The sequence below is a fragment of the Eleginops maclovinus genome, chromosome 9, assembly GCF_036324505.1.
Source record: "Eleginops maclovinus isolate JMC-PN-2008 ecotype Puerto Natales chromosome 9, JC_Emac_rtc_rv5, whole genome shotgun sequence".
NCBI classification, from domain to species: Eukaryota; Metazoa; Chordata; class Actinopteri; order Perciformes; family Eleginopidae; genus Eleginops; species Eleginops maclovinus.
This window is the reverse complement of record NC_086357.1, coordinates 22,358,904-22,385,278: the sequence shown is the minus strand read 5'-3', so window position 1 is coordinate 22,385,278 and position 26,375 is coordinate 22,358,904. Positions and strand designations below refer to the sequence as shown.

Genomic DNA, 26,375 nt, shown 5'->3' with positions numbered 1-26,375 from the left:
CAAATATAAATGTACTCTTTTACTAATATGGTCATAATGTTTGTCTATAGTGTAATTCTCTTGCTGTTTTCCCCTGTTATTCCTTTACATATGACATTATTTAATGTCCTGTAAGTGTAATAAAAGTCGAGATAGATCTTGTGTTGTATGGAGGACAGGTTGTAAAGACCTTCCAGGAGTCTTCTCTACATTTTCTTACAACAGAGTAGAGAAAGCAATTTCCCTGTAAGGGATTAATAAAAGTATGTCTTCTGTCTTCTTCTTCTTCGACATACAAAATTGGAAGGACAGGACTTACATTTTACTTATATTATTCAAACAAATGGTTAAAGTCAGAGATATCCTTGCACTTAAAGCCTGAAACACATATAACTTTGGGTTGGCTCACCCCGATCCAAGATAACCCAACTCGGCACCCGGGCTCAAATTAGGATCTTGGTTTCCTAGGCTCTACACTTCTAGCTGTAAGACTACTTTAGGATAAAGAAGATAGTGATGGCTCCACTCACACCCCAACCCTTTTGTCTGGGAGGGTGAAGGTGGAAAATAATTTCCTTAGTTTGTGTTTTTGTGCTGCAAGTGGTCCAGAATATCCTATCCACAAGGACACCGTGACAGATGGGCATACATTTTCAATGTTTTAATTAGTGTCTTCACTTTGTCAACGGTATCTCTGTGGCGCTACCAGCAGCCTGTGTGTGTGTGTGTGTGTGTGTGTGTGTGTGTGTGTGTGTGTGTGTGTGTGTGTGTGTGTGTGTGTGTGTGTGTGTGTGTGTGTGTGTGTTTTCAACCAGCCGCCCACTAAACAAGGTGTCTGTGGGAGTTAGACTGCAGTATGTTCCTGGCATGCAGCTCTCTGCATATCTCCAGGGAGCATTATGGGATTGTTGGTCTCGCTGCCAATGGGACCAAAGGGAGCAGCAGTCATCCATCTGGGCTCGTCTACTCTATGGATGACATCCATAAAAGATGAGAAAGAAACTTTTCTGGCTGGAATGCAGGAATTTGTTGCCAGGAGTAAGCAGGCTTTTCATTTCCAATAAACACTGCATTCAAACGTGCACATTTCCCCAACATATTGGAAATCTTCACCAGAATGGACATTAAATCTCAAACTGGAGCTGTAATCAGTGAGTCAAAGTATCAGACAACCGGTTGCAAAATCATGAATTACCTTTGATTATTGCTATTGCAAATAACTCAGCTCATAGGCTGCAGTATGTAAAGGATGACAGTCATCCAAGATCAGCAATGGTGGAGATAAAAAGGGTAAACTCCACTGAGCCTCAGACAGTCATGCTGCTCTGATCATCTATTCAAACTATCCAGAGAAAGCTGTTCGGCAGGAAGTTAATATGCATCCTTACAGTCAAGGACATCTAGCAGCTGTCGGGAAGGATGTAGACACTTTGTTCTCAATCTATACCTCCACTATGAAGGCAGAGACATTTCATAAGCATGAATACCTAACTGGAAAACTATTGGCAATGTTATGTTAGAATGTAATGCCACTGAGCTCCCCCTCTATGAAACTTCCAGAGGGTCATGTCATAACTTTAGATTTTACAGGTAAGTGTCAGAAAAGAAAACCAACAGTAGCTCATTTCTGAAATCAGACACTGAAATTGAATATTTAAAAACGTGATGAGTCCTAGGTCCATCAGGTTATAGTCAGACCGTCATGATCCAAGAAAAAGGAGCTAGGGTTCCAACTAAAAACCTTTGTTACACTTACATTTGTGAATTATAAGTGAGCATGAATGCAGTTGATTGATTGTTGTTTTCTGTTTCACTGTGTGGATTTCAGTAATATTCTTCTGCAAATCCTACTTTCATACATATTTCATCGGCTTCTGTCCAGAGGAAACAACATAACGTGGTATGCAATATATATTTCATAAGTATTTTTCTGGAGCCTTCGCCGCTTTGCATAGTACTGACAGTGTGCTGGAGCTTTTGCAGCTCCAACTGAAGTCCTTCTGTGTGAGTGTTTGAGAGTCAAACCTTTCCATACTAATCTAAAGTGACCGAAATCAGACCACATGACCTGAGGGACTATTTCTGATTGGCTAAATCTGTGTAGCAAGGGGGGGTTGAGCTGAGCACCCCTTCTCATCGTGCCGCACGTGGGAGTTATTTGTGTGTGTTTCAACGTGTATGTCTCTGTGTATGTTTGAGTGTGATGACTGAGCAAGCGAGGACAGGCAGCCCTCCCAGACAAAAAATGAGCCATCATCATTCTTCATAATAATCCTAATCCTCTCCATCAGCGTCTCTAAACACAGGGGTGGGAACGTCAGGGGGGGGGGGGTGGGGATTTCCTCTCGGTTTTCCTCACTAGGAAAGACGGTGTGCTTCTGCTTCAACATCCTTAAGGACAGTCTCACTCAGTCACATTGGCTCTGCTCAGTCACTTTTCCTCTCGTCCACGTGTACACACACACAAACACACACTCGCTCAGCCCTCGGGCCTCTCTGGGTGACATCATGCTGGATCAGGATTCCTTCACACTTTGATGCATTTCTATTCTGTTGGTCTGATGTCAGCAAATCATGCTTTAGTGTCTGCTCATACATACAGTCCATGGCGTATGTATTCAGTGCAGCTCCTTACATACAGACATCAGTGTGTACATTACATGCATGAATGCATAAAGTCTATGTTCTTATTGTTACGAGGATGCATGTACAGTATGTGTGTGCAGGGACGCAGAGATAGATCGATCTGTGCATTGTGTTTGTCTGCTGGGATGAGTTTGAGCAGGCAGGGTTTTTTTGGGATGCACATGGGGTGGAGGGTGGAGGAAATTGGGCTTTGGTCTTGAGGCTTTCTGGTGATCCTTGATGTCTCAAGCCTTAAGCCTGAATGCCACATACCCTTTTCTGGGTAAACATCCTCACTAGTGGTGAACCTCACCCCCTTCCCGCCGAACACTGGCCCACAGAAGGGGCACAAGGAGGGAGTAGACAGAGAAAGAAGAAACGTTTGCAGAGGTTGAAAGTTAGAATGACAGAGTAGAAAAACAGACCAACATTTATAAGTGTTGTTCCTAAAGTTGGGAGGGATTCTGATACATTGATAAAACACTGAAATCAGCTCATTTTAGTTCTTCGGATCCGCTGTGAATTCCTGCAACATGCAAAATGGACTTAGGTTATCCCCTGAAACCACATGGCATTTTGCTAATTAAATTTTCAATGATCATCCGCTCAAATGGCATTTCTACCAGCGCCGCTCGGGGACAGTGTGTCAGCAACAGCGTTTCCACAAAGATGATGGCAGTTATGTAGCCGTCTGATGGTAGGATGGAGGCTGAGCAACACAATCAAAGAGCGAGAGAAAAAGAGGGGGCGGGTATTTATTTTTTCATTGCAAATAGCTGTCAGATCGTGTAAAGAATAGTCTCTGTGTTTCCCAAGGCTGGCTTCCAGGAGACTCAGCACTTCAGAGCAGAGAGAAACTGTTGTGCAGCTACAGCCTAGACTTCATGCTCTATAAAGCATGATGGATATTTGCAGGATATACAGCTCAGCATTTGCGAAAGCCTTGCTTAACACAAAGAAGGATTGGCTGACCTCTTTTAGAGAATTATGTAATGTTATACACTTGGAAAATAAAGAGGATTAAAAGTCTTCCAAAAAAGGAGAAAGGTAAACGGGTCAGAGAGCAAAGATCGATACGTTACCTTGTGCGTTCTGTGAGGAAACAAAGGTCTTAATGAGTTTGTCTGTAGCCTGTGTGTAGAGAGACAGGGCGTAGTGGAGAGACAGGAGATCAGGACTCTTCTCCAGGAAAGTCTTCTTCAGACCCACGCCACCAGCATGGAAATATTGCTAAAATACACAAAGACAGAAAAAAGGAATTTAATGCAATGATTGGTGATTGATCAATGAGATGCTAATAGTAATGTGGGATTTAAGAGGCTTTTCTACATCTTAATGTTCATATGCACTGAATATTATCTGGTTTTGGACTGTTAATCAGAAAGAAAACGCCATGACATGACACAGGAAATTATGAAGGGCATTTTTCCCTATACTTGAATGTTATATTATGAAGTGATAATGGTGTGTGAACTTTGTAGCACAAGTTGCAAGAAATTAAATAATGCTATCATCTGGGCATTGCGTTTCTGTGGTCATCATTGGTTTTATTTGCATATTTGAAAGCCCAACCCAACAATACAGTGCTTTGAAGATATTTTAAACACTTTTGCTCCTTAAAATGCTCTAACAGATTGGCAGATTGGCTCATTAGTTAGGAGGAAACGTGTGAGGTTTGAATCACCTGAAAGATAAATCACTCAGCTCAGAAAAAAAACAAAAAGTAAAACTCAGACTTTAACAGATGGGGTTTCTATAGAGCGCATCCTTGTAGAAAACTTCTAGAGTGCAAGGCTGAGTTGTAAAACCAAAGGATGTTTTGTGATTTAATGTAATTTCCATAAGGTTTGTCCGGTAAAAGATTCAACATGGTTCCTAACAGAGAAAGTGCCCATATAGAAGTGAATTTCTACCTTGATGGTGTCCAGGGCCAGCTCTATTACAGCACACTGCTTAGGGGAGAGAGCTTTGGCCTCCTCTCGGACCATGTGCTCCTGAAGATGAAAAACAACAGCAGCACCGAACACAATAATCCATTAGTCCATATATTTTTTTTAGGCAATGAGATAGTAGTCTTGATCTGAAGCATCGTCAGAGAAAATAAAAAGCACCTTCAGTTTGGACAGCTGTCCCAGCTCCTTGGCGGCGTTAAAGATGAGCTGAGTGCCCTGCAAGAGACAGATGGAAGAAAGGTACACAGAAAGAAGGAGAGGAATATTGTTATTATCAGCACAACGCATGGCAGCAGTAAAAGGCTCAGTGTCACACAGAGGACAGCCACGTTCCTGACACACACATTCATGAACAGTCACTCTAAGGCGCCAAAAGTACTTTTTCCCTTAAGTGCTTTTATCAAACTTTTCTGTGTTTCATTTAATGCAAACATTTTTACTCTGCACACAAATGCACACACACCCACACACACACACACACACTGATGAATCACAGTGCTTGAAGGCGTGTTTTCACCAGATTCATCTCTCCATACAGACAAAACGAGGGTCAACGAGACAGAAGGCATTGAGGGTGTCAGGCAGTGTGCTGTTACCGGGTAGACGGACAGAAAGACAGACGAGGACAATCCTTCAAGACCCACGTGTCCATCCATTAATCCTGTATATAACTTTTCATATGTCCTTCATATATTGTATATTATGATATATAGCATTATGTAAATATAAATATAATTTGGAAAAGAGCCATAAATAAATATTACAATTGTCTCTGTTCTCCGCCCCGATATCTGGAATGTTTTAGGCCTTTTTCAGCCTGTTTTTAATTGGTCGGGTGTGCTTAGGGCTGGACACACACACACACACACACACACACACACACACACACACACACACACACACACACACACACACACACACACACACACACACACACACACACACACACACACACACACACACATACACACACACACACACACACACACACACACACACACACACACACACACACACACACACACACACACACATACACACACACACACACACACACACACACACACACACACACACACACACACACACACACACACACACACACACACACAGAGAAACATATCATTATGAAGAGAAGGGAAAGTGGTTCAGCTTGAGGTAGGAAAAAAGACACACTAGTGCAATCTTGACACACGTGCAGACACACACACGTACAAGTGTACACACACACTGTGGTGTACACGAGTATTTACTGGATGTCCAGCTTTATGCAAAACTCTGGTAGGAGCATATATAATCCCTGTGGCCTTTAAATTCAATCTTGGGTTACAGCCTTAAGCATATATATATACTATACTGCATAAGGCTAAAACATATTGAATATTAAATATTGTTTAAAATACCATCAAATATAACGTGTGCACAATTGAAACTGTGATGTTGAACTTGTTTAAGTTGTTTCAAATACTAGATTGAAGCATTATAGCCACCTTTCACTGCTACATTATGTCAAACTGAAAGCACACCTTTGTGGCTAAATGCACCATAAGCCACAGGTGAAAAAGTCAGCCATCTCTTACTTTGCTTCATGTGGTTCATTAAGTTCAACCCCTTTTACTAGCAATGCAATTTGCAGCTGAACTACGACCTATTTTTCCTTCTGTGATGCATTGCTCCAAAAAAACAGCAGATTGTTTTTTGAAAACTGAGTGGAATTAAGTGGCGTTTGACCTATGGATTGTGGTGCGTTTCAGGCCGCAAATTGATGCACGTAGTTTAGAGTGTATGACCTGCGGTGAGGCTGGGAGAGCAGGCAGCTACTGCTACAGCATTACTCATACCATATAAACAGCACTAAAGAGGGATGTTGTGTAAAAACAAAAGTGAAAAATCAATATTTCCACTGCTTTGTTTGACTGGCGAGCTGAGGGAGCGAGACGAAGACACGGAGAGAAGACATAGAGGAGAGAGACAAGACACATTTATCTAAAGGGGTTTAGTCCTTACATCACTGTGAGAAGCATTCTTCAGCCTCCCCTGCAAAGAGAGCATGTGGTTAATACTTCAAGCAGAGGCCAGTCGCGGCAGACTGTCTTCACTCTCATTGGCTACATGAAGCTATGCAAACAAAAGCGCATATGCTGCTTTGCAAAATGTAGAAAATGTGAGGATACTCTTTACTGCCAGGAGATGTCACATCCTTTCAGGTAGTTAATAAGCTTTCACTTCAAAGCATCAGCATCACATTTTGTGGTTTCTCGCAAAACAAAGACAACATAGTTTAACGAATTGCCTGTTGGCAGAGCAGAGAGGTTTGCATTTATGCTGACAGGAGTAAATGGATTCTGTCAAAACTTGCTTTCGCTGCATAGTGTTGAAAGCCATTACTGTGCTTTTTTATGAAAAGCTACGTTACAAAAGAACACTTATAAAGTCAGATATGGGGGTCAGGTTACTAGAAATAAGTTAACATGCTATATACTTGAGTTACAATCCAAAAGTAACTTAAAACACATGATAATATCAAATGTCATTGTGAAAACAATTATCCTATTAATGACATAAAGATACATTCATTTGGCATAGAAAACATTATAACATTTGACAGAAATACACTTATAGCACTAATGCCGAGGGTGAGGGTTAGATGAATAGCTTAGCTTAGCATACAGCTTGAAAACAAGGGGGAAAGGGCTAGTTTGGCTAAGCTAAGCTAACCTAAACTAATCTACTGCCGGCTCTCAGTCTACAGTTATTGCAAACATATGACAGTAGTATGAGTAATCTTATCTTCCTTTTGACAAGAAAGCATATAAGTATAATTAACAAACTGTTCCTTTAAAGGAGAAGAGATAAAACTATAGTTGTAGTTTGTATTGTTGTGTAAACCTAAGGGGTGGGGGAAATAATCGATACAGCATAGTATCGCGATACTTTACTTGCGATATTGTATCGATACACGGACGCCAAGTATCGGTATTTTATTATACAAACTATCGTGGTTACCCTGGGGATTTCTTCCCCTATTGGTTATTATTGTATTCCCTCACGGTGTTTGTGAATATTTTCAGAAATTCAGAATTTTGTATTTTATTTTATAGTATTCTTCTATAGATCATTAAAGCTAGTATCGTATCATGAGGACCCTGGTGATTACCCCCCCAGTAAACATTATAAAGATTTAAGGACCCAACAGAATATAAAATAGCTCATTTTACTACAGTAAATAAACTATATGTATTTCTGTCAAATGTTCTAATGTTTTCTATGCCAAATTAATGTATGGTTACAGTTTATAATAACCAATTAAAAAGCGCTGCAGATCATTTGAATAGAGTAACGCGCATGCTTCCCGTGCACTGTCAAGTAAAACATAGTATAGACATTCAACACAGTCTTATTTTAAACTAGAGACTTTGCTATATTCTGTTCACATTGAGAGCATTTTATACTCAATCATAGATAATTGAATGCACCTTTTTTAACCAACTTGAACTTAAACCAATAACTTTGTCAGAAAAGCCATTCTGTACATCAAAACCAGTGACATAATACCAGCATTTCAATCATCATAGTAACAACAGAACATGAAATCAAACCAGGACAGACCAACATGACAGGTCTGCAGAGACATACAGTACAGTGTTGTACGGTATACTGGGAAAAGACTGCAGTGTTGAAATAGATCAGATGCAAGCAACAAACCCACAGTGGGCGGTGGAAAGGGGGACACATTTCAAACAGGTGGGGACAGTAGGGGAAGGGTGGAGGTTTTCAGAAGGAGGAAAAGGGGCTGAGGGTTGGGCAGGACACTAGATACCAAGCCACCGAGAGATCACCCCACCAGAGTCCCGGTAAAAGAACACAATGCATGAGAAGAAACAAGGCAACACCGGGCGCAAGAGAAGACTTCCTGTTTGAGGAGAGCGTTCAGGAAGAGGACAGCAAAGGAGAAGGGCACTGATTGGTAGAGATTATTGAGAGGGGTGTGGGACCTATCAAAACCAGTCAGGAATGCACCATGCTTCTGTCTTCTCAAAGAGACAGTATTGGAAGAAGGAAAAAGAAAAGGGAGCAGAAGAAGAAGAGGAGAAAAGAGAAGAGATGAGGAAGAAAAAGGAAGGAGGAGAAACCGCAGCAGAGGAGCAAGAAGAGGAAGAAGACAGGTTTGAAAGTGAGAAGGGAGAGGGTGTGATGTGGGGTAAAAAACAGGGGAAGATCGCAGCCACATATAGCAGAGAACCAACCACCGTGGACGGACAGACAGACACACACGCAGGAGTGCTGTACTTACAATCATCTGTGGAAGAAGAGCGGTGGGAGCGGGATGTAATTGTAATCACAACGACAACAACAACCAGAGAGAAGGGTCAGTCAAAGCTGCAAAGAGCCCCACATCAATCAAAAAACACAAGTTTGGGCCTCAGGGCTGGAGGGACGTGGACCAATTGGGACCTGTCTAAAGCCTGGACTAATACAGGTGGAGAAGTGAGAGGGCCCAGCAAATTAGCAAAAAAATAGAGGATATAAGAGTTATAGCTTTTTCTTAGCAACTTCAAATTAATTTATTTTAGAGATGGTTATGTGGCATTTGCGTCCAATTTATCCTGTTTCCGTTCCTCTTTCTTTTGTCTAATTGGATGGACTCATTGGAACAGGGGCTAATTGCTAACTAATGGCTACTGAGGCTTAACCAGTTGTGTAGTTAACTGGCTTTTGCTGTGAATGGTGAAGAGAGATCAATAATCACCTTATTACCAGTGATATGAGGCTCTTTAGTTAATAACCAAACACAAATAAGAACACATATATCCAAAAACAAAAGATAACAAGAGGCTGCTTTCCAAAATGTTTCATTCTTTTTTTTTTGAGTGGGCCAGATCCTTCGGGCAAAATGTTTCTGCCACTCTGATATGAGTTACTCATAAATCAGAAATCTCTCCAGATATTTGTTGTGTGACATACTGGAGAGCAGCCATGAGCTGGTGTTAGAATGATATGGTGCACTCCTTTTGTATTTTTAACAAAAAAAAAAGGGTTTCATCTTGATTGTTTGGAGGAAAGAAGGCACTGGGGGTGATGCTATATATAATGTGTGGAAAGGATACCATACGGATGTGGAGCAAACGTAGATTGATCATTTGTTTATAAGAGGGCCATCTTGTTCGCCACAAACACAAAATGTCTGCCTTTGTTCTCCTCCTCCTTTTTGTGTGTAAGTATGTATTTGTGCACGCTTGGAAGCATGTGTGATACATGTTTTGTCCATTTCCTTTTTTATATCTAACTTATTAACTGGTCATCGACGGACCAAATATTCGTGGTCACCTACTAAACATAATCAGTCAGCTTTCTAGTAAACAGATCCTATTAGTGTGTGTGTGTGTGTGTGTGTGTGTGTGTGTGTGTGTGTGTGTGTGTGTGTGTGTGTGTGTGTGTGTGTGTGTGTGTGTGTGTGTGTGTGTGTGTGTGTGTGTGTGTGTGTAAATGTTCCTGCATGTACAGCAGGCACAGTGTGCAACGAGTGCCAACATGTGTGGCTCAGCAGCATTATTGTGTGTATTTGTACTGTGTGTGTGTGTGTGTGTGTGTGTGTGTGTGTGTGTGTGTGTGTGTGTGTGTGTGTGTGTGTGTGTGTGTGTGTGTGTGTGTGTGTGTGTGTGTGTGTGTGTGTGTGTGTGTGTGTGTGTGTGTGTGTGTGGTCGTTCGTCTGAGCGCTCTCACCGTTTGGTCCGTCAGTGGCGGCAGGACGATGGTCTTCTCCATGGTGTTCATCACCAGCTTCCACAGCTCCTTCAACACACGTTTCAGTACCGTTTTCTCACAGATCTTAGCAAACAGAGTCAGGCTGGCAGGAGGGCGAGACAGGAGAGAGGAAGGAGCGATGAATAATAAGCAGCAGAAGGAGGCAACCGAGGATTTAAAATCCCGAGCTTGAAGGCTTGTCAGAAAAGCCCAGAAGCCCAGATTTTGGGGAATTTATCTCCTGCTTATACTTACCTAGAGTAAGGCAATGCCTTTCTTAGTCCTTCTTATGGCTCTGAGAGCAGTTTGAGCAATAATGTTAGCATAACAAAATCCATTACATGGCTATAAAATAAAGTATAAATGTATTGCCTAACATCAGACATTGACCAGAACATTAAAATTGCATTAAGAGTCAAACATTGGTTTTATAACTTATCACTATTTCTAAGTAGGTCAATAGCTGAGTTTTTCCCATTTAGATTCCAATTAAAATGACAGACTGCCTCACTTGCTGTCGAGGAACTCCATGATAGGCTGCAGGACGTTGTCAGCATCCTGGGCCACGCTGCTGGCATTTCCCACATTAGAGGTTCCCTTCACCTGAGCCAAGATGTCTCCCATCTGCTTCACATTCTCCTCTATGTGAGGCTGGAAACTACAAGGGAAAAGTACAAGAAGATATTAACAAAGTCTTTCATCACATGAATGTCAAACTCTTTCATGAATGACGTTGTGTGTGAGTGTGTTTTTACCTGACAGCAAAGACCCTGCTGAGATCATCCATGACATTGTTGAGCTTCACCTGCAGGTCCTTCAGAAAATCGCTGGCCTCCACACACAGCTAAAGTATGAATATGGAAACAAAGCTGGTTAGGTGATTGGGCAGAGAGGTTTGCAAAAATAATACCCCTTATGGAAACATTTGGGACTGTCTGGATAAGGAAATTGTGACCAAATACCATTAAAACCAAAACTAAACTACGCCTGCCAATAGTACCTGTCGGGATATTGAACTCCAGAGAGGACAATAAAAAAAGAGAGTGACTTACATCTTTTCCACCCATGGCTTCAAACATTTTCTCCAGCTGAACCCTCAGCTGTTGGATGTTGTTGATCAGGATGCAGGGCTGAGGACAGAAAGACAAATGGATCTTGATGTTGCTGGTACAGGTGTAAAAAAACAACAACCACTCCTGGACTGTTCTGCTTTTAAAGTAGACATCAATAACATGTTTTTAAGCAAACAACTTTCTTTAAACTGAGGATCAAATGTTGTTTTTTGGGACTTGATCGAGCTGACTTCTCTGTGAAAACAACACAGATTCATAAAGTCTTAGACCACTCACCACTTTCTCCATGCTGACATAGTTGGCAAACAACTTGGAAATAACATCAGCATAAGATAAGAGCACATTGCTGATGGTCTGAAGAGGGAAACAAGAAAGAGCAACATGTTATCATCGGAAAACTGATCTGAAAACAACTTTCAAAGACCCCCATTGATTTTGTTAAGTGGGATTTAACTGCAAACTGTGTTTACCCTAGCAAATCTCTTCATGTAGTGTCCTACGATCTGTGGATCCGGACACTCTAGCTTCCTGATGATCTCAAAGCTCTGGTTGAGCTGAGAAAACACGTCCACCACCGAACAAGAGAAGAGGGCATGTTCGGATGTGACCTGGAACTGTGGGGCAGAGAAGGTGTGCGAGAGGTTTAAAAACTGGGAAGAAATGAATGTTGAGGAAGCAAAAGGGACAAGTTATGAGCAGCAGGTGAAAGGCATGGCATTCAAGGGAGGCTAGCAAGATGTGACCTCTGGGCCCCTAACACAATAGACGGACCATTAGAGACAAATTTAAACTGAACCCTTGATATTTTTGATCACATGAACAAAGCTGTAGACCTCCTAGAGCCAACCAGCGGGTTAGACAGCCATTGGGTGACAGGTGTGAGATCTTGTCTGTCTCCTTGTAATTGGCCACTGGTTAGCTCTGTGTCCCTAATTGGCTGGAGATGAGTGTGTAGGTGCTCGTCGGGGGAGTCTGGGTAATGAGGTGGAGACGTCTCTCCTGCAGTCAACTCAAGGACAAGGCCATTAATTCACAATATCCTACTGTCACAAGGTTCACTGCCGCCTTAAGTACATGCACGTCTAGACCACGCTTCTATAAACTTTCAAAGAGCACTTTGACTGAAACATCCTCTTATCCGGAAAACACTTTCTACTTCAATTTCACGTCTTTCCTGCCGTATCCATGCTTCAATTATTGCCTTTGAAGAATTCAATAAATCACTTTGAGGAGCAGGCAAAGTGTGGGAGGCAGAGTGGCAGGGAGGAGGATGAAACTTTGGCTGATAACTTTGAGTGTGACAGAGGAAGTACAAAGGATGGATTACAGTAATTCTGCCTGAAAAACAACAACAAGTCAGCGCTTTCAGAGGAGTGAAGGGGAGATAAAGAGAGCTGGAAACTTTTACCCCGTCTTTTTTGTCTCTTTCCAAAGCACCATGTTGAAAGTCCCGAGACACCTCCTCATTTTCGTCCAGCCACTGAATGACAAATGGCTCGAACCACCTGTGGAGAGCAAGAAATATGTAGGTATTCACAAACTAGGAACCTAATATTTGACAAGATGAGGATTTCCATTTTTTATTTTCTGTTTTGGATAAGCTTCAAGGAGTTGCTACTCACGCAGGGTATTCAGGCACTCTGCTTTTGAAGAAGGGCAGGTCTTTGCAGTACTCGTTGAACAGCCACTTGACCTTGAAGTGCAGGTTCATGTAATCCGCACTCTTGCACAGGCGATTTTTTTCATGTTCTGAGAGAAAGAATAGAGCAATCAAATGCATGTTGAATAAAAGGTTCATTTCTCTCCAGCAATTACTACTTTTTTTGTTCATACAGAGCTCTGAACCCTCGTTGCTCACAGACTAATGAATTCTTTGATTAGAGGATCATGTTTTTGAGTTGTCACAGCTCAACTAAAAACCAATTTTACAAGATTTTCATTTCTTAAAACACTTTGTATGTGAGACATTAAGGCTACTGGACACTGGATTCTTTTTTTTTAATCTGTTGGCTGTCATCCATACATAATACGGCACTTGGTAAACTTGTTTAAAATATGACAATGAGCTATCATCAAGCTTCACGGATAAAAAGCACCATGTGTGAGCGCCAACAAGGAACACTTTTACTGGAAGCTAATGGGGATACAATAAGGAAATAAGTAAGACAAATAAAGTGTAATTTAGAATCCATTTCACTAAATGTCACATCTGTTTAATAATATAAGTCTTCCAATACTTTCAGCGTATGTGACTCACTAGTATCCACGTTTTTTTACTTGTGATTGCTCAGTCAGTATTACATCTTCATTTAAAAACAAGTTTCATCCAAATTGATGAAAGAACAGTCAGATGGCAATTAAATCATCCTTTTTCCTACAATATTTACATATTGAAACAAATAAAAACGACTCTGTACACATCATTAAAAGAGAACAGCTAAGCCCTTTCATGGTTTTGTGTGTCCGCTTGGGCATTAGTGCCATAACAGTGTCTAAACCCCAAAATCGCCACTTCATTTATCTTACAAATCTTCAGTGTTTTGACAAAGCTCAGTCAGTTCAGAGGCTCAGTGTATCATGACCTGCACTCACCCTCCATTGCATACTTCATATCCTGAGCAAACAGGTTCCACATCACTTCGGCACTGATTTTACCCACGTTGAGCTCCTGGGGAAATCTTGATGGAGGAAAGAAAGAGAGAGGCTTACTGTATATGCACTTAGAGGGAGAAGCTTTATGAAACAGAGTGAGCAGATAAGAGCTTAAGAACAAGCTGAAGGGAGGAAATGGCGCAGGAAATGTAATCAAATATAAAAAAAGATCTGGTTGGAAAGAAGGGAATAGAAAAGGGAGGTATGTGTAGTCTCACTGGTTTAGGCAGGGAGTGTAGGAGTTCTTGTCCTCCTCGATGATGGAGACGATAAGTGTGATGAGTTTGGACCAAAAATCCAGATTCTTGATGCTGGGACCCTGTTCCTCCGGTGGCACAGGACCCTGTTTGGCCTGGAAAACAGTTAAAAAAACCACAGAATTGTAACTTTGTTCAGTGTATGATCAGAAGATGGGCACGTTTGGCAACAGTTGCCAATCTGAATGTGTAAGAGCCTGTATGTTATACATTTGTTGAGGGATACATACTGTAATACCAAATGTCTAAATAGAGAAATGTCTTATTATAAACATTTTGAGTCGACTTGTATACTTTACAAATATACGGTATATATAAATGTACATGTTCCATAGATCATGTATCATTTACACATACAGAAGTTTTCTGTTTTTGAAAAAAGGTCCAAATATTTTCATCTAATGGTGACCTCTGTAGTCAAGGAACTATAAAAGACTACACTTCCCATGGTGCCAGCCTTTAAGATACACAGATATGGGCAACCTGTGTGGAGGATGCCGTCGAGAAACAGATTTTAAACGTTATATAATATGTACAACATACTAGAAAGGAAGATGATCTATGTTTGTTTATCATTTGAGTTTCGACTCTTTTGTTTGTATTTGTTTGACTATTCTAAAGGCCTGCTGTCCTGGTTGAATGTGCGTGAAATTCAATTGTATTTTGATTAACAAAGAGGGACATAACATCACTGCAAGTTAAAACCAATAAAGTAAAACATAACTCATTAGAAAGGCCTGTTTAAAAGCTGTCAGTATCTTAAAGGAAACAAAGGAAGGAAGCCGCGACATGCTGAGTGTCAGATCATTATATTCTGCCAAGTCCAAACGTTTCCATTTTTCTGTTCTAACAATTTCCTTATCATCACAAAATAAAACAGGTCATATTAAAACATCTACTCTTATCATGGATGAAATAATCATGGTAGAATCTTCCAAAAATAAGTTATAATTTAGTAATTTTTTCATGTCTGAGACAACAAGACCTCTTCTGGGGGAAATCCTGACTGTGTTTGTTAAATCAGCAACAACAACTCATACATATTCAAGGCTTTCTGCTAAAACTGCTTTGAACAGACCGAGAATGTCAACTGTCTGGACGACTTCTTTGAAGTAGCTGAAGATGTGCTGGAGGACAAAAAAAAGCAGTCGAGCACCGCAGGGTTTGAGAAGTGAAGAACGATCTTGCAGAGATTTCAACAATATATAGCATCGTCCCTGAGGATGAAATGTTTTATTCAAAGGGAAGAATGCTTATTTGAAATTCACAAGGGACTCTGAAACGAATAAGCGCTTTAATGATGACTTAAAGCAAGTTTTAGAAACCCCTCTTGAAAACCCATGCAGGAGTGACAGATGTGGCAGCCTGGTTTCCCCAGAACTGAGAGGATGATGGGAACGCACCGCAGTGTCACAGTGCATTTTACATAACAGTGAGGATGATGCAAACATCAAGCAAAGGAAGTACAATTATAACATGGTAAAACTGCTCCAGGAATATTGGTATACAAACGATCAGAAACTGCTGCTTGAATTATTTGTAACTCTTTCAGTGCGTTGGAGTTTGATTTATCCTGCTAGTTTCCTCTCAAAAAATTAGCCAAATTACAGCCAAGGGAAAAGAAAAGCACATCAATCCTTGGGTGTCTACAAGGACAAAATTGAAAGTAAATCTAAATGCTAGACTTTACAAAGCAGCAGATTGTTGGAGAACCTTGAGTAACGAGAAACTCAGAAAAACATCAACTAGATTCAGATTGAGTGACTAAAACACGGCCATTGTCTGTGGGCAGGTACAGAGCAATGTCTTCAAGAAGAGTTTGTTTAAATGACAAAAATGTTGATCCAAGTTTATCTAGATTTATCTGACAATGTCATTTTAGTCTGAGGGGGAAATTAGTACAAATGTTTTCCTACATTATTTTTAGTGGTCTATGTAGCGAGATATTTGTTGTCTCTTCCTTGAACTATCAACCTTACAGGACTTTTGGCAGTACTGCACCTAATTACAGTCGTGCCAAAACAGCAAACTGAGATTTGAACATCTTGAGAGGGAGGAAGAGAGACGGAGATTCACTCACACCCACGCAGATATTGAATAAATTGCTGCTTCTTACCGGGTCTGTCTGATACTCGCGGCTGTACAGCTCGTGGCAGTTATTGAAGATGTATTCGTAGGTGGAGTTGAGACAGGCTTTCACACAATCCTTCACCACCTGGCTGGCTCTGGGGGGAGACTGGAGCTCTTGGACCTGAAAAAAAACACACAAACAAATAAAGAGAATTAAATCACCAAATTACGGCCCTTCAGAACCGTCTTCATGTTTGTCTTGAATGCAAATACAAATAAAATTCCCTCTAAAACTTAATTCTAGTTTTATTTTAAGATTCATAATTTGAACCCAATTATTTTGTTAACAATAAAATAATAATTGTAATAATAAAACATTAAAATAATTATAATTATAATAATTATACAATTGATAATAATAATATATTAAATTCTGCTTAGTTTTGTTCTGTTTTTTCAAATGCTATATGTGGTATACATTGAGTAAGTTGGTGAAAGGAGTGCATTAAATACAGAAGTAAATCGAACTCTCAAAGTCTCTGACTGATGTACCTTCATTCTGAAGAAGGTGATACTGGTGAGGAGGTCCACTGTGGACTTGAGGTCCTGCAGCCTCTCAGGACTGCTGGCAGGGAAGTTGTTCTGCAGTCAGATGGAAAGAAGAAATACAGTGAAGCCCAACACATGACATCATATCCATCTAAGTCCACTGTGTGTTTGTGTGGCACGATCCAGCTTAGGCAACACTTCTTCCTGCGTGGGTGAGCAGTGTTTCCTGGATGTGTCTGTGCATGCTTCGGAGGAGCTGTCTAATTATCCCATCCGCCTGCTTTGTGTTAGCGTTTTTCACGATGAGGAGAAAGAAGAATATAGTAGAGAAAAAGAGGGGAGGGGGTTTATTCTTTACCATGCAGTTTGACTACCTAGGCACTAGTAGCTGTCATTCATTATAAACTTTTCAAGGATAATTTATAAAAGCGGAAACAGTAACATGGAGAGGAATCTTACGCGGTACATGGACAGGTCAATCCTCAGAGAGTTGTGAAGCTGGTCTAGTAGCTTAACAAATCGCTCTTTCTGCAGGAAATTAAACAAAAAATGGAAATATTAACAAAGATATACACCAGACTGCTTAATGATATTTAAGAGCCCATGCATTCAACACAGGATAACAAATGAGCATAATGTTAAGAAAGGAAATTATGATAGGAGCTAACTTTTCCCTTCTTGTTTGCAAAGCAAAACCACACTTGAGTTGAGTTTTAGTGCATTAAGGAAGTCTTATTGTTGGATTTATAATGAATAAAATAGTTGGATTTATTAATTAACTGTTGGCTAGTGTGACTCACCCCAAAGTTAGAAGCAGCAAAGCGGTCGGAGGCAGAGACGTTGTTGGTTGCCTGGGTGGTGTGAGCGTAGTAGGCGTTGATGTTAGCCAGTAAGGTACTCATCACCGCAGGCACACCTGGGCACATGTACTTGGATGACAGGCAGGCAAAGTGACTGCAAAAGAGAACAAGAGTGGGATATGTAAGCAAATAAAGGAGAGCCACATGCATATAAATAACAGGACTCAAAGAAACAGGGTTTGTTGTCAAATAATCATATTCTCGAGTCAGGCTTTCAGGTAGCAACATACGTCATGGCCTGGTAAATGGACTCCACTCCATAACGCATGGCAAACTCATCCACAATTTCCTGAGGAGTCTCCTCAAAGTAGACCTTCCAGGCGTCATCCCCTTTGGCATCGGGGATCTTCACCACACCGTTGTTCTGGATATCTGTCACATAGTGGAAGAGGTTCTACACAGAGGAGCAGAGGAACGAGTTAGAGAGAGAATCGGAGGAAATGTCTAGGTGAGAGAATGGGAAAAATATTGGAAAAGAAGGCAAAAAGTAAATGGCTTTTAAGAGCATTTGCACATCTTTAATCAAAGCTTCTAAATCTTCCAAGGACAAACAGAGTAGATTACAATCTGGTTTGTTAATCTTTAAATGGCTGAGCTACATAAATAGCCATTACACTACATTACAAGGCCAACACAAGGTGCTGTCTTGACTACTCAACCATGAAGCGTTTATACTGCTGTAAAAGTCAGCTACGTGGTTTATGGCCACTTATGTGCAGCAATAACTGTGGTCATTTGTCTGTTAGGGTTCAGCTAATATGCTCAGTTGAGTAATGGGCTGAGTATTGACTCCACACAAAGCTGTGATCGGTCTACAATCAATCAGCACAGAGCCCGAGGAGAAATGTGTCTGATGTCTTTGCTGTTGCAAGTGGATCTTTATCTCATGAGAGCAAAGCAAACTTCCTGCAGTATTAACTCAAGTTTAATTTGAAATGGATCTAAACATTAGACGTAAAAGTGCCATAAAATTGGCAATATTCCTGATGATCGTTAAGCAAAAACGCATAAATAAAACCTCAAAACCTCAAAATAGTATTTACGAAAAGCTGTTGAATGTATTTTATGAGAAACTGTCTGTTCAAACACACAAACACACAACACACTGAGCTTACTTCATGCAAACAGGTGTACTGAACGTGATAGGGGGCCACCGTCTCCTCTCCTTTGATCTCTACATTAATGTGCATGCGGATAGCTCCAGACACAGCAGATTTGTCTGTACGCTTGTCTGTGAAGAGCATAACACATACAGCAACACGGTTACTGATCTGGAAACATCTGAATCAGAGAAGTTAGGTCAACTGCAAAGTCAGGTAAACTTTAAAAGGTATCAATACAGGTTAATTTAGCTGATGTAAAGCAAATTAACTGACCCAGATTGTACCAGACGTCCATCTCTCCGCTCAGAGTGCGGACCTCGATGATAGTTTGACCGAGGAAGTCGTCTGACTCCCGCTTGAACTTCTGCTTCACGCGAGACTTAATGTCGTCGTCCTCATCCCACACTCGCACCTTGATGCGGTCCGATGAGTTGTGACATTCACTAAAACAGACGCAGAAATCAGATGGTAAATATAGTAATTACTATGACAGATGGCCAAGATGAAAAGGTGGACTACTATCTGGAATCATGACTCAATCGCCACATAGCCGTACATAAATACATTTCATACAATCTACAGAACGAGTGTGACGACTATAGCAGGGACATGTTTGCAAGAGGTCTTCACTCACAAGTTAAATGTCTCCTCCCACACCGGGTTGAGGTTGCCATAGATGGTCTTGGTCCTCTTTTTGGTCTTTCCCACCTGGACAGTGACGTAAGGATCACTGGAGCCGGTTTTATCCTTGGCTTGTAGACCCTGAGCACACAACACTGGGAAAAAGAAGGGGGAAAAATGCCATGCTGGTCAGCCACTTTGTGTATGTCTGGGTGCAAATCATGTGACCTTGTGCTCTATTGCCCCACAAACGCCACCTGTGCTCTCTTCATTCAAACGCCAGCTGGTCTCTTTTTATAGAGACAGACACCTGAAATGTGCCGTCCCCTCTGACTTTGATGTAGACAGTGTTGGCGGGCTTTGTTCAAAGCTACTGTACCGTACTGATTTGACTCCCCTCTCACCTGTGATGCAGATCTTGGCCGACCATTTAGAAGTGCCATCGAGCACGCTCTGTTTGATCTGCTTCATGTGGGTGACGTGGGTGGCCTTGGGGGCGGCGAACACCTCTTGAATGAGTTCAAAGATCTCAGGCTTGTTCCTCTCGCGGATCTTCATTCGGTCTTTAAGAACCATGATGATGTTCTGCGTTCGGTCCTCAGCGCCGTGTTTGGAGCTCTTCTCTGCTGCTCCTGGGTACAATATAGATTAAGACCGGAAAGGATTAGACGTGTTAAAGGAAATAGAAGTGGTTTCATATGCGAGGTGTTTGATATATGTTAAACGTGATTAGTTAGGAGAATAACAGAGCAGAAAATTGCATGGTGGATGCATTTATGCCCTTTGATGAAGATTTAGAGTGATTTCAAAACAAAGCAGAGAGGAAGAATGTGTAAGTGATGAAATTCTGTTTATTTTATAAATGAAAGAGGGGCACTTTTGAAAAAGCTATAAAACGCTGAGTAAAAGAGAGACGGAAAAGCGAGGCGGACGACAACAAAAGACAAATGGCTTTTAATATCCTCTCAAGAAAGTGGACAAAATAAGAAAGTAGGAGTGAGGGAAGAGGAGGATGAGGGCTGTGCTTGGCAGTGACAAATAGAGATAAGAGGAAATAGATGGAGTAGATAGTCTACTATTATTAATATAAAAACAGCGGCACTGACACAGCGAAAAAAACAGATAGTCAGCAAAAGGTTGTTCGGCTCCTGTAAATATTTCATGGTATATAAAACCATGTGAGTACTGTACTTTCATATACTGTACTATGAATATAATATGAACTCAAAGCTTTAGCTCTTATATTTCTTATGTTGGCTATGAAAATCCTATTTAATTCCAAGCACTAAATAAATAATTTAAAGGAATAGATAAATGTTGGGAAACATGTTTGCTTTCTTGCTAAGAGATAATCGCGAAATATCGGTTTCCCGTTTATTTCTATACTGTAAATATGAAGCCAGCCCTGCTCTGAAGGTAACATCTGCTGACAAGAAACACTTCACAAATCAACATTTCATTTATAATTTGTCTAATACGTACACATGTTTTTACCTTTGGATAGCTGTACCCCATTGTTTCCAGTCTATATGTTAAGCTAGGCTCACCAAGAGACATTTCTTGTGTTTGTTGCTATCTATAAACTACATCATCACATTTTCTATCTAGCTTTTCTTCAGAGTTTTAGTGGCTAATGTGTTTGGACACTTCACTTACTTTGCAAACAGTCAGCATTGAGTAGATCTTGGCACTTCTCGTGGCATTTGACCCCACACTCGGTACAGCGCATGCCTTGGCGAGCGATACCCCACAGCAGCCCCTCACACTCGTAGCAGTAGGTGGGCGTGGTGGCTGTCCACACCTCGAAATTGTGCGGGGTAGTGCAGGAGATTGGATATATGAGGGCCTGGAGGGTCTTCTTGTAGACATGACTCTTCTGCAGGAGGGAAAGGTAAATGGTCAGCAGAGTAAAATGATGCTACTGTGATTCATTATTGAAAATGGAGACTGACCAGTTCTTCGTTGTGCAAGGTGCTGGACGTCAGGGCTGAGGTGATGCCTGCCTTCCTGGAGCTCTGAACCAATGACTGAGTGACAGGAGAGAGGAGGGGTCAGTTTCTCTCAGATCCCACTTCGATATCTTATTTTCTTTATCAAAACACATCTCAGAGCAGCCTGTGAGGCAATATGTTTTTATTACTGTCTGTCTGGCAATGCTCCCCTGCAAGACAACTAGAGATGACTGCTGCAGCATTTAAAGTGCTTCCTCTCATAAGAGGGATCCATTTTCAGGTGTGATGAGAAAACTAGTATACCTTCAAAAGTGTTTTGAAAGCAAATGGTGTTGAAGTTACTCACCATAGCCTTTGGTTTGGCATTGACGGTTGGGGGGAGGGAAGGGAAGGGAGAAATTTGATGTTAGAAAAAGGACAAAAAGAGTGGAAGGAAGGGGGGAGGTGTTTCCATAGGGAGTTAATAATGTTAAGGAAGGCTGCATTCATTGTGCATATGCTGTGGTTATCATGTTTAAACAAAAATGCAATAAAAGGATGGGAGGGGAAAACAGGGTGAACCTAGAGCCAGATGTGCAGACTCAAAGGCGAGAGCAGCTTCAACCAGACTTGAGAATTTGATACCATATTGAGAAGCATCCTATTGCATTTCGTGAGGATATGACCACACCCTGTATGATCAATTACAAAAGACACTATAACAAGTTTGTGTGTGTGTGTGTGTGTGTGTGTGTGTGTGTGTGTGTGTGTGTGTGTGTGTGTGTGTGTGTGTGTGTGTGTGTGTGTGTGTGTGTGTGTGTGTGTGTGTGTGTGTGCATGCGTGCAGGAAAGCATGAGACAGAGAGAGGAAGAGAAACATAGGTGCACCTGACCGTGTAGTCACTGCCTTGTGACAGCAAGATGTATTAATGAAGACAGCATCAGAGCTAATTACTTGTGTGTGGTAAGGCTTGGATCTGGTGTGTCAGGGAAAATGGCACACTGAGCATTGCCTGACAGTCATGATAAAGAGCCAAATTGCTGTCCTATTTCTAGACTGCCTTCTGTTTCACTAGCCTCCACTACAGAACGTGTTTTTTCATTTTGACAAATTACTTATTTGCTTTCCTGACGAGAGTTAGAGAAGATTGAAATCATTCCCTTCTGAACGTTACATGTAAATCTATAGCCTACTGCCCTGTCTGCAGTTAATAAAAATATGTTCAGCACCTCCCCTGGAGATCACCAATTAGTATGTTGTGTAGTGTAACATGACACACTGCAACACGTTAAAGGCTGTTTCCCCTGTTTCAAGACATGCAGAACATTTAATCTTCTCTTCTCTTCTCAGAAAGGGGCTTTCCTAAAATGTGAAACTATTACTTGAAAGTTATTTTTCACTGTTCTATCTGAATACGTAAAACTGTGTGTTTTTCTACATAATTGTTCTCATAAAATGAAAGCCTGTTCTCATCTTATTAAAGACAGAAATGAATAATGGTGTTCAGTCTGTGTAATAGTACAATAAACTCTCAGGGAAAGACTCGATGAGTTACAGTTTTCTCAAAGGATTTATATTTCTCTCTGTGTTACCCCTAATGAGGCAGTGTCAGGGAGGCATGGGGACGATGGCAGAAATTGGTCATGAAAGGTCTTTTATATGACAGCATCCAGCAAACATCAGTGTCAATCACACCTCTGCCTGTGGCCCCTCTGCCTGCGGCCCCTTAGCCCTGCAGCTCGCCCTGTCAGGCTGCAACAGCAGGGAGATATATTGTTTTTTCGGCAAAGTCCATGTGGTGCAGTGGACAAAAAAAGTGTGAGAAATAAAACTAAAAACAAAAAGAATGAATAAACGAAAAGAACAATGAGTTGAAGAATAGATGAGAACAGTAGATTTCACTGCGATCTGAGCGATAGACGGAATGGGGGTATGTGAGACTCTTAGTCGGGGGAATATAAAGAGATTAGTGCAGAAACTCACCAGATCTCGGACGAGAGGCATAGCTTTCCTCTTCCTGAGGTCTGGCATGCTGTCAATGCTATAGAGAGCGCCACCCATCCTGGACACAAGACATGAGCAGAGTAGGATTCAGCTACATAACAAATCAATTATACAATAAATGTATTCAGACATTAAAGCCATGAGCCTGCTTTTTCACTTCGTGAATTATATATCTTCAATGACCGTAGTAGTAAGAGCGTCATGGTTACTTACCCTGCTGATAAAAGCAGACGGGCAATGCCAACATTTTCTCCCCGGGCCTGAGGAGAAAGAGAAAGATGAGAAGCGGAAAAGAAGCAAGCAGGGTGCCATTAGAGCTGTGGCTGGGAGAAAGGGAAGCATAGCATATTATAGTACTCTATATAGTGCTTTTATATACTGAGAACAAAGACATTTAGGGGAGACTCTTTGGTGTTTCTTAGAGAAAAGCCTTATATATTGTAAGTTTGAGTGGTAGATGTTGCCGATGACTAATAAAACAGTGGTATAGCTGGGAGACAGAAAGAAAAAAATGGGTGTTAAGGGAGTGTTAAAGCCAAGTTGTTTCTTCCTGAGCGAGTGTGGTGATTATTGACATCAGCAGTTGCTTCTCTGTGTTTGAACATCAAAGTGAAAGAGGATTACAGCCAGATGGCAATCCATGCAATCATTCTTATAATTCTATATGCTGTATTATTAAAAGACATGTTGTTTGTCTGACTGCCTGCTCAAAAAATGTCACATATAATTGATACTTAGGTCACACTGACGAACAGAATTAGTCATGATTGGTATTGGTGACACAATGCTTACAAATGACACTTAGCAGGCTTACTGTGACTTCCCATGTGTTGCTTTGCTTCACATTAATATCTATGAGCCACGCAGGAAACATCAAATATAACAAAGATTGATCAACACACCACTGGCCACACCCACCTGAGCATCTGCTCCGGACTACATGCAAACGAGGGTGGCAAACAACTGAAAAGAAAATAATAATATGGCAAAACAGTACAAGGGGTGAACAGAAACTATTAAACACAAGACAAAATAATTCACAACAATAACCAACAACTGGGGGGAAAGGTGGGACAGTCAACAAAAGCTGGAAAAAACACAGTAACAGTAACATGCAGGGGCTGGTGCAACAAGTCAGTGAGCTCACATAGACAACAACAACAACAGGAAACATATTACCCACTCCTATGAGTCTATTCATTTATCTAGCATTAAATTCACTGCTATGTGAACAAAGATACACACACATGCACTCACTCACTCACTCACTCACTCACTCACTCACTCACTCACTCACTCACTCACTCACTCACTCACTCACTCACTCACTCACTCACTCACTCACTCACTCACTCACTCACTCACTCACTCACTCTCACACACACACACACACACACACACACACACACACACACACACACACACACACACACACACACACACACACACACACACACACACACACACACACACACACACACACACACACACACACACACACACACACACACACACACACACACACACACACACACACACACACACACACACACACACACACACACACACACACACACACACACACACACACACTGTGGTACCTCTTGCAGCTGTAGTCGTACTCTACTGAAAAGTCGGAGCCAGTTGGCTTTGGCTCTGGCATGACCAGGCTCCAGGACTTCCCTCTTTGGGAAGCTTGAAGAACGAATAAAGAAGGAACAACATTAAAGAAAACATCATTCGTATGTGTGCTTTATTAGCTAGTGGATGAACACAAGTGACTTTGGAGAGAACTTTCATTGAATAATAATAGTAAACGCATCAAGCAAAATCACGTCGATTTTACACACCTCTTAGAAGAAAACATGATGATTAGAAATGTAAATAATCATTTTGCAATTTGAATTTGCTGTTTTATTAAAATGGTGCTGGTTCTTCTGGACAGGCACTGCTTTTTAATTTCCACCACCTCCCCAGAGTCTGTTTCCTATGCTTCTTTTTCCTATTATAGGTATATTGTATGTTGTAATTGTTAGTGAGAAATTGGCAGCAAGTGATATCTTGATTTTATCTTCCTTTCTGAAGCCTAGAGTGTATGAACAGTGTTCACCTTGGGACAGGGGGCTCCTCTGGTTTTTGTTCAGGAGGCGAAGGAGGGACGCTCTCTGTTACAGGTGGGCTCTCAGGAGGTAGAGGTTCCTCCAGCAGCTCCTCAGATTCGGGTTCAGGCACCAGCGGCTCGGTATCTGGAGCTGGAAACTGCGATGTAGTTGTGGGGGTGGATGGGATGGTGGTTGACAGAGCAGGCTGGGTGGGTGCAAATAGGGGCTTTGTGGATTCTACACTGAAAGGGGGCAACGTGTCTTCCTGTGTGACTGGAAGGAGGTTGGACGCTGTGCTGGGGGGTGGGAGGGACTCCTGGGCTGGCCGCTGCTGGTGCAACGATGCCTGCTTCTCCAGCGGAGGTCTGGGGGAGGACAGACTATCAGAAGGGGGAATGAGGGTGGGGGCAGTGCTTGTGGGTGTGGGGGTGTAGGGCGGCTCCTGTTCTTCACTGAGTGTGCCGTCAAGTGGATACATATCTTCATCTTCCTCAAAAGGAATCTCCTCCCCATCTTCGTAGGTGTACTCTCCTTCTTCTGCGTATATCTCACCATCCTCTTCGGCATACAGCGCCCCCTCTTCCCCTCCATCTTTGAGGTAGCCTGCTTCGTCACTGTAAGTGCCTTGGGGGTCCTCCCCATCCCAGACTGGGGAACCCTCTTTGCTGTAGCTGACGGAGGAGTGGCAGGAGTGGTAAGAATCGTTTTCATCGTAGAACTCCGAACCTCGCAAGCTCCCGCCGTCCTCTGCAACAAACTCCTCGCTGAGCTGAGAGCTGCCTCGACTCAACTCGCCCGACGAGGCGTAGCGACTGTCTGTGGGACTGAGGGGAGGGGGAGATAAAGACACC

At 41.7% G+C, this 26,375-nt stretch overlaps 1 protein-coding gene across 1 annotated transcript in view; it reads right to left on the bottom strand.

Annotated features, from left to right (window-relative positions):
• The window catches only part of unc13a (unc-13 homolog A (C. elegans)), a 41,946-nt gene that overhangs the window by 3,358 nt on the left and 12,213 nt on the right, over positions 1-26,375 (bottom strand). The window contains exons 11-40 of the mRNA XM_063891708.1: positions 25,533-26,348; positions 25,024-25,117; positions 23,636-23,682; positions 23,402-23,480; positions 21,439-21,513; positions 21,143-21,362; positions 19,891-20,118; positions 19,500-19,641; positions 19,139-19,308; positions 18,878-18,993; positions 17,993-18,156; positions 17,703-17,856; positions 17,362-17,430; positions 16,906-16,995; positions 16,400-16,534; positions 14,245-14,378; positions 13,967-14,052; positions 12,997-13,123; positions 12,783-12,879; positions 11,845-11,988; positions 11,651-11,728; positions 11,354-11,431; positions 11,057-11,145; positions 10,813-10,959; positions 10,281-10,404; positions 6,564-6,593; positions 4,716-4,772; positions 4,518-4,598; positions 3,687-3,834; positions 2,878-2,934 (exon numbers count right to left, since the gene is read on the bottom strand). Of these exons, the coding sequence (XP_063747778.1) occupies positions 2,878-2,934; positions 3,687-3,834; positions 4,518-4,598; positions 4,716-4,772; positions 6,564-6,593; positions 10,281-10,404; positions 10,813-10,959; positions 11,057-11,145; positions 11,354-11,431; positions 11,651-11,728; positions 11,845-11,988; positions 12,783-12,879; positions 12,997-13,123; positions 13,967-14,052; positions 14,245-14,378; positions 16,400-16,534; positions 16,906-16,995; positions 17,362-17,430; positions 17,703-17,856; positions 17,993-18,156; positions 18,878-18,993; positions 19,139-19,308; positions 19,500-19,641; positions 19,891-20,118; positions 21,143-21,362; positions 21,439-21,513; positions 23,402-23,480; positions 23,636-23,682; positions 25,024-25,117; positions 25,533-26,348 (4,076 nt within the window). The remainder of the gene's footprint in view (positions 1-2,877; positions 2,935-3,686; positions 3,835-4,517; positions 4,599-4,715; positions 4,773-6,563; positions 6,594-10,280; positions 10,405-10,812; positions 10,960-11,056; positions 11,146-11,353; positions 11,432-11,650; positions 11,729-11,844; positions 11,989-12,782; positions 12,880-12,996; positions 13,124-13,966; positions 14,053-14,244; positions 14,379-16,399; positions 16,535-16,905; positions 16,996-17,361; positions 17,431-17,702; positions 17,857-17,992; positions 18,157-18,877; positions 18,994-19,138; positions 19,309-19,499; positions 19,642-19,890; positions 20,119-21,142; positions 21,363-21,438; positions 21,514-23,401; positions 23,481-23,635; positions 23,683-25,023; positions 25,118-25,532; positions 26,349-26,375) is intronic.